Below are 9,101 nucleotides of genomic sequence, written 5' to 3' on the forward strand. Positions count from 1 at the left end.
ATATATTTATATATATATATATATATATATATATATATATATATATACATTTAATAATGCAAATATTTGATGATGTATGTATGTACTGTATGTATATATATTAGTCAAATATTACCATTATTTTATTTAAATGTAATATAATATATATTTAATCATGTATTTAATTTTTAAAATAATACAAATATTTGACAACTTTAAATGGCATCTTTAAATATATAAGACTTTTAAATATTCATGTATTATTTCTGAATATAATATAATATAATACATAAACATGATATATAACATTTTTGTGAACATAACAAATATCTTGTAAGACTTTAAAATTAAGTTAAATTAAACCAGCCTAAAAACACAGCACTTCTACTGTGTGAAACGGCACTCTGGAACATATGTGAAAGCATTTCTACATCTTAGTCAGTCATCAGCCAGCAGAGTTCATTATTCTGTTTATACAGTCATTACACCAGCCCAGCACCAAAAGAAAGGAATTATCCAAAAAGCCTATGTGTGGTTTTGCTAAGTAGCCCAAAATCTGACACTGGTAATTCTGGTGACATCATGGCCTGAAAGATAATGCGAATCAGATAGGTAAGGTCATCAGGAGAAATATGAAGATGGGACCTATTTCTAGAATGGAGTCAGTCAGCTCTAATCTTATTTATCAGCAGGGTTACAGAAAAGTCAACTGCTGCAGATTTATATTGCACACTCAGAGTGAAACCCAAGAACCATACGACACCCCTTATTTCAGTCAAGCGATTTCAAAAAGTCATTTTAAAAAGACAAATCTTTGCATCAAAAAAAAAAAAGATTCATCCAAGTGTCCTGCTTTGACTTCAGTGTTGAATGCTGGCTAGCATCACTAACACTCATCTCTCCAGGCTGAATGTGATTGATACTTGGTTATACACAACTAGATTCTGGATTAATGTACACATCTACCAGCAGAGGCATCTCATAGGGAGCCACATAGAGAGAGAGCGCGTGCCGGCGCTACAGAAATCAGCTGCTGAACCGTAGGTGCGTGCGGGTCAATGGCATTTTCAACCACCTCGCTACAGTAAGAACATCACTCGCTTCAAATAAATAGACACTGCAGACGGGGAGACAGGGGGAATGAAATGCTAAAAACCCAAACTTCAATCCAAATCACACTGAGATAGAAAAACACTGAGGAAGCAAATGCGTCTCGCCCAGCTGTTATTAGTATTCCAAAAACACAGGGGAGGACCGACAGCAGTCATGTATTTTTATTTATTTATTTATTTGCAAATATGCATATAATTTATTGTGAGGAACACAATTTACATGGGTAGTCAATGCGTGTTTTATAGCCTCACAAATAGATGTATGAACTGATGCATATAATGGCTGAAACCAGCAGGTGCAAATACATTCTAAATCTTCCAAATGTGCAGCAGGAAAAATGTAACCAAGGTATATAAAACAGATTAATTCTTGCATGTCATGTATTGGTTTTTGATTTACAAATCTAATACGAGGGAAATTTGCAGGCAAACGTGGTTGGGGTTTGTAAAATGCCACAAAGCCTGAGGGGTGGTGGGTGGACGGCTGTCTCCAGTGCAGACGTCTCTAGTGTGGCAATTGTGTGTAGATTTGAGATGGTAATTTAGAGGCGATATTAGAGAGAGAGGGAACAAGGATAGTTAAACGGGCAATGAAAACCTCTGAAATGACGCCTTTTATCCTGGAGCGTGATGATGGAACTAGTCTTCATTGAGTGTTTTTTTGAAACCACGTTCCCGCGTCGTGCACTCGAGGCAAATGCACGCTTCGTCTTTGCAGGCATTAGAGTCTGAAGAGGGGGATGACGGCCGCCTGTCTTTCAGCACTTTATCTTCAAACCACAATAGAGGCGGCACAAAGGGTTATGGCTGCCCGACAATGACCTCGGCCCAATTCCCTCCTGATAAATTTGAGATAAAATAGCCCTAAACCTCTATCGTTAACTACAGTGGCAATTGGAGAGATGGCTATTCCCAAGTGCGCAGAGATTTCCAAAGAGACTCAATTAATCCCAGTGCGATGCTGATGTGTGTAGCACCCAGAGTTTTGATCTGGGATATTGTTAACACATTAGCCATTAAAGGTTTACAACGCACATATAAAAACACTCCAAAATGAGATTGTGACATAAATCAGTTCATTCAACATTCGGGCTGATGAAGAGAGAAGGAACCTGTCTGTGGAAGAAGCAGCAACGTGTTAATGGACAGCTTAATGGTCAATAACCAGCAATAGGGTATAACCTCCGTAAGAGCTAGTATGCTAATTGTACATTTGGGAATGGCTTTTAAAATGAATCACCGTCAACAAAAAAGGAGGTCGAACAGTGCTGGTGTGAGGAGAATTGAGGTCAATGCATGCGTACATGTCCCATAAAGCAACGCTTCTCACAATGGCTCAAAGGTGTCAATATGGGTCACGGCCAGAATGCCAAGTTCCCCAGGGAAGCACTATAAAAAAAAACAGGAGAAATATGTCCATGTGAGTTGAGTCAAGCTGGACATCTGCGTATCCAAGATACTTAAATAGTTAGCACTATGTCTCTGTCAAGTGTTAACACCAGATTGTGATTAGCATTAGGTGGACCACACACACACACACATCAAGCATGCTGAGGTGTAACACTTCCTGCACATGAAAGATGAGGCTATGTGCTGACATAGCCAAAATACATCTGGGGTGTTGGATTGTGGGCCGAGGTCAGCCAAACTAGTCGTGCTTTCTCTCCTCTACCTCACTTTTTTCTGCCTCTCACTGCTTGACTGAGCAAACGTTCTTTGAGCAGACACACAGGCGATCAATATCCCGGCTCACACGCACCCGCACCTGCACACACACACACACACACATACGGCATTAACAGAGCGAATGACTGCCGCTTCTAACCTTAAAACAATCACACGCCACTGGTCTTATTAATCTTTAACAAGGCAATCTCTGCCAGCGCCACAACAGCTGACGCAAAACAAGCGGAGAGAAAAAAAATACATCAAAGTACGTGCGTTAAATAATACATTCAGTTGTGATGTGAAAGTGAAAACAGAACCAAAGTTATTCGTTTGCTAAGTGGCTTGTGTGGTTTCCCTCGAGTGGGTTTGAGGAATCCATTTGCTGGCGGTTTCATATCGTCCTACTTATTCCAGCACTTTTTGGTGCTTTCCAGCTTTTTAATTAAATTCCCTTTAAATGAAAACTCTTCCAATCTTATCCCAAATAGACATCAGCGTTTTCTTAAAATATTGTCAAACAGGGTACCATCTGACTTTCTCCAAAAATACAAAAAAAACTCTTCTGACTCTTAAGTTCACTTGGAGGCTCCTTTGTGCACTTGATGGTGGTCTTCTCCTCTTTCTGATACCCTGAGGATCACACAAAGGAAACTTTCTTGAAAGTGGATTGGTATTTAAAATATAAAGGGTATTTAAAAATTAAAAAATAAAATGAACAAAAAATAAATAAATAAAACATCCTTACACAGTATATGTAAGTAACTAAGAAAGCAAAAACATAAAAATCATTCTACCCTAGAATGTAAATTTCTTAAGCTTCACTTTCATGAAGCACACAAGGCCTAGTTTAAGTGTTGAAGAAATAGACTTGGACTGAAGAGACCACAATAGGAGCAAAACAGATGATTTGTGCCCCTGACTATGGCAGGGAGTGTGAGAGCAAATAGATAAATCACAGGTGAATTCTATGTCTGGTCTTTAGTAGGTCACTGTTTTTGTCCTCGATCCATTAGGGAATAATAGGAGGAGCATTATTAGGAGGTGGGGGGTAAGAGGACCAGAGAGAAGCCCTGCGGGAGGGAAAACAACGTAATCTGGCACGGACGACCATCTACAAAATGAAAACAAATGGGGTGTCATCCCCAGGAGGAAATATATCCCTTTTCTATTTTTAGTAATCCATTCCTTCAGACACACACAAACATGCACACACACACACATGCATACTGTATATAAAAGCATATGTTTATGGGTCATTCTCAGGTAATGGTGCCATTAAAGTTAGAACATTTTGATAAAGTGCAACATTACTGCAAGTCACAGTAGTCTGAATTCATATACTTGTAATTTGAATAGATAAACGTGTATATTCTGCTGAGTGTCTGTCCTAATAAAAAATAAATAAATAAATAAATAAAAAACAGAACAAGGGAATTAAGACTATTTAAAGACCTAGATTTTATACATTGTGACGACATTAATGTCATTTTCAATAATACTTTACATAAACACAAAATGTAGGTAGAATTTTATTTTAAATTGACTTTTTAAGCTAAAATATTTTTTAAGAACAAAATAAAGCTATGTTGGGAATATAGTCACAATCAAAAGACGTTTATTTTTTGTATTTTAGAACATCTGAAGCACTGTAATAATTAAATCTCTCAAATAAAGTGAATTTAGGGCAGACAGACCGAATGACAGAATGATAGAAAGATAGAATATCAGAGAAAGAGAGAATGACAACAATAGCTAGAATGACAGACGGACGGACGGACGGACGGACAGACAGACAGACAGACAGACGGACGGACGGACGGACGGATGGATGGATGGATGGACAGACAGACAGACAGGCAACAGGCAACAGGTAGTAACATCCTTGTCTTCCAGAGCACCGATACAGTGTAAAACATCTCATAATTCTTCTTCATAATGAACAAAGAGGAGGAGGGGTCACATCACTTTTTATTTATTTCTAGAGCCAAAAAAAAAAAACTCATCATGCAGGTCTCTAATTAATGAATAGCTTAAATGTCATGATATTGGGGATTGAAGGGAACTTGACAGGGAAGCAGAGCTAAAGCACAGCATCGCTGAAATAGGACCGTCTTTCTCTCTGTAGAGCCCAGACACCCCAGGGTTCAAACTTAATTCACTATGTAAGGTACTCAATCCTCGCTCTTAACAACCTCTCTGCCAGCCTGGCCCATCTGGAGGCCACGGTGGGAGGCTCCACCCAGACGGACGACCTCCCCCCTTATTTTACCCCTACTCCTCAGCAGCCCAAATATTAAATTAAAAATTAGGGCCTTTTGTCGCCTTGTTAGGGGTCTGCTGAAGGATGGTAATTGAGCCTTTACCTGCTGGGTGGATCCGGGCGCATGCTGAATGGAGGGGCAGGCCTTTTGGAGACCACCCCTACCTACCCTTTCACGTTCACACATAGCAATTGGTTAAAGAAGGGGTTTTCAAACTTTTCAAGATCCCCCCCAAATGATGATACCCCTTGCGAGGGACCTTGTCATAAAATAAAAAGGCAGCTTAAAATAGCAGTAACAGTTCAAAAATATAAGCATGACATTGTAAAAACAACTTTGTATTAAAATTAGTCAATTTGCAATATGCTAAATTATATAATTGATTTTTAGATTGTCAATGTGTTCTGAAAATACTGAAATATCTGAAAAAAATACTTATCTTTTTCTACTTACTATCATTTAGATACAGAATGAACAATTATATTTCAATGCTTTTGCGTTCTCTCGCAAAAGTATTGCATTTCCCAGAGAAACATTGAGTTTGCTTTCAAAAGCAAAAAATATAGTTTTTCCTCCCACCTCATATTATTTCCATCTCAAAAGGCTTGCAAGGAAACAAAGTTACTTAGGGGAATTCAAGTTTTGTGAGAGAATGCAAAAGTATTGAAAAAAAAATCCTCCTATTTAATTTTTCTATTTAATGTCCCTTTAGGGGCTTCGTTTTTAGATTACCATCATAAAACAATACTAACTATTCTTCAAAGTATACCTGGAAGGGAATTATAAAGTGAATAAAGGGATTTTTTTACAAATTTTACACAAATAATTTCCAATTTTCTGGACCCAACGAGATGGGAAAGAAAAACATTCACCAAAAACTCCACCAATTACAAACCATATTACAGCAATATCACATGTTTGAAGTGACATATGTTAGCTAATAACCCATTACGGATATGCTGTTATGACAAGAAGGCCTAATTGTTCTGATACAGAATAAGATCTAACATGAAGATAGTCTCAAATCCAAAAACACAACACATACCTGGAGAACATTACATTGCGCAGTAAATCCATGTTTGGATATGTAAATAAACACCATGGAGTGAATAAATTATAATTCCTAATGCTTGTGTGAACATGGGGAACTGGCCCTTTAAAGCGGTCGCCCGTATTCAAAGCAGACCGATTTTACTTGGTTCCCAGATAAGAGGTTTGAAAAACAGGAGCCAAATTCCCATTATCTGCTTCTCTTATTGTCTGCATTAACCTTCCCCATGGTAACTTGTTCTTCGTAATGCTACACTTGTCTAGCTGCAACACATCAGCATGGCAAGCCAATTGTGTCATGCAAATGAATCCTGGCCCTATTGTACAGCCTGCGAGAGAGCAACGGTTTATCAGGAACATGTCTGCCTGAGCAACGCAGGATTGTCTCCTCTTACTGGCAGGCTGGGGGGCTTCTGCTTTATTTACAGCTCAATGGTCATCCTTAGAGCTCAAGAAAAACACACATACACACATGAAACGCACACACACAGAAGCTCCAAGATAACGCATAATTCTGCTGTCCAATTTGGTAATTTTCTTTAATTGTTACTGTGCTGTGGCTTCTGCGGGAAGGTGGGGGGACATATTCACTGTTTTGTTTTGCTCCTTTCATGGTTCTTTTTTTTTTTAACTCTGGTGTAACTGTTGAAAGGCTTTTCAAAAAAAGACAGCTCCATGCATTTCAGAAATGGCTCTAATCTGCCAGCACTGTCGACAGAGATTGTGTGTATGTGTGTGTGTGTTGTACAGAAGAGCTCCACCAGAACTAACCTCCTCCCCTCCACTGCCAATGCTCGAAGGGAAATGGCCTGTCTCAGGTGCAATGTTGCTCTCTGGAAAATAATAAAGCCCTTTGGTTTGTATCTGGACACTGACCTGCAAAAACACACACATATACAGGTATATACTATATATATATATATATATATATATATATAGAGAGTGAATTTATATATAAAAATGAAATGTGAAATAAAGTAATATATAAACAAGTTTTTAATTCAGCTAGTTTCCAAAGGAATGTCTCATTTTAATTTAGTTGATGTACTAAAATATCTGTAACTAAAACTGAAATAAATATTAATAAAAACTATATAAACATATACGAGAAAGCAACAAAAACTACTAAAAATTACTAAAATATACAAAATCATTCAAACTTTAACTAAAATAAAAAAGAAAATATAAAATTCAAATCTGATTCAAAACACTAATAAAAACTATAATAGTATCTTAATGATTATAAGATAACTGATTCCACATTTCATAGATTCCAAACTAGTATCTAGTATGATTTACCTGCATAATACAAAGCTGCTCTTTTCAGTACAATAAAAATGAATGATGATCAGTTGCAATTTTGCATGCAGTATTCATTTATTTGCAAGCAGTATTCATTTAGCATTCCTTGCATTTTAAATGAATACTGCACCAATATATAATAATATAATCAGGGGCTACACATAAGTGGTGCGCATGTACGACCAAAATAACAAAAATGCTTGAAAAAAAAGTTGAAATCGCTCATTTGCATACCCACATGGTTGACAGCTGTTAATGCATAATCAGTGTTTTAACTCGATTAACTGTAATACTGTATAAGATTTCCATTCAAACTGAAAGCATAAATCTAGGCTATGCGCTGCTGGTTTCAGAGCAAAATGCAAAACTGCCGCATTTCATTCACAAATTTTTTTCCCTCAAACCAGTTCAGTAAAAATCCCGCCCAGCTGCTAATTTCTTGGTTAAGTTTTTTTTTTTTATATATATAGTATTATCACACCTTATTTATCATTTTGAAAAATTAACTAAATAAAGTGCAATAATACTATTGTCAATTATTATTTTTTTAAGTTATATTTAATATAATAACGCACTATGTGCAGTGTGAGCACCAGACCAAATCTCCAGGTGCTCTCATAAGAACAAGACCGAAAAACATATGTGTACCCCTGAATAATATCATATCATACCATACCACATCATATCATATCATATCATATATCATATATCATATCATATCATATCATATCATCATATATCGTATCATATCAGTTCATATTTTTTTATTTGGTCACTGAGAGTATAACTTCAGGGTGGTCAATATGAGCCAGAACCGCCACCTGTGCCACCACTGCCTCCTATAAAAAAAAACATTAAAAAAAAGGAAAGGTGCTGGAGAAGATCTATGTGCTGCTATGATGAATGATGTTCTTGTGTCCTTTATACCTCTCCCAGACTTCATGAGGGATATGCAGATATTAAACAGCCAACAAAGCGAACAAGAACATTCATAATAAGGCTCATAAACATCTATTCTCATGCCAGATGAAGTCTGCATGTAGAAAACGGCCTTAGTGGCGTCTCCTCAGAAAGCCAGGAAAACATAAGCTTTTGTTTGAGCGTGTTCGCATCTCTGTGAGCATCCACGTCTCATATTCCATGCATCTCATCCTATACGCTTGGTCCCTCCTGCTCACCCTACAACAACCACCCCTCTCCCTCATTCATTTGAGCTCTCCTCCCAGTTTTATTCGTTGTCTTTTTTTATGCTCAGCATACTAAGCACTCAATACTGGCAGTGTCTGCAGTGGCTGAGATAGCTGTTAATGAGAAGAGGTCCCCCTTTATCTTCTTTATTCTGCCACTATTATCTGCATGCAGTCTATAAGCGCGCAGTTACCTTACTAGCCGATAACACCCAAGAGGCAAACGCCGCTGATGAGCTTTCTATACAGCAGAGCCCGCACAATACCTCTATCGGAGGAGCAGACCTCAGGAAAAAAGGGAAGGGGAGAGGGTAGAGCAAAGAGAGAGACAGAAAAAAACCCTGAACCCCATGTGACAGACAAGTAGGGCCAGCTCGCGCTGAATATCCAGTGAATGTACAACCCCGACCCCCTTGAAATACGGCTTCTCGCACACCTGATTCTCTCCCAGCTGCTGCAGTTTCTTATCTCCCCTCTTCCTCTTCTGCCTCGGAGATAACGGTAATTCTCTATGCTGTATTTTCAACCCCCCGGACCCCCCA

The 9,101-nt window shown here is 38.0% G+C and overlaps 1 protein-coding gene across 1 annotated transcript in view; it reads right to left on the minus strand.

Annotated features, from left to right (window-relative positions):
* Positions 1-2,711: 2,711 nt before the first annotated feature.
* The window catches only part of LOC107685074 (dehydrogenase/reductase SDR family member 13-like), a 94,949-nt gene continuing 88,559 nt past the window's right edge, over positions 2,712-9,101 (minus strand). The window contains exons 6-7 of the mRNA XM_016481537.1: positions 6,842-6,946; positions 2,712-3,389 (exon numbers count right to left, since the gene is read on the minus strand). Of these exons, the coding sequence (XP_016337023.1) occupies positions 6,885-6,946 (62 nt within the window). The 3' untranslated portion in view covers positions 2,712-3,389; positions 6,842-6,884. The remainder of the gene's footprint in view (positions 3,390-6,841; positions 6,947-9,101) is intronic.

This window comes from Sinocyclocheilus anshuiensis, unplaced genomic scaffold (assembly GCF_001515605.1).
Source record: "Sinocyclocheilus anshuiensis isolate Anshui unplaced genomic scaffold, SAMN03320099.WGS_v1.1 scaffold914, whole genome shotgun sequence".
Classification (NCBI taxonomy): domain Eukaryota; kingdom Metazoa; phylum Chordata; class Actinopteri; order Cypriniformes; family Cyprinidae; genus Sinocyclocheilus; species Sinocyclocheilus anshuiensis.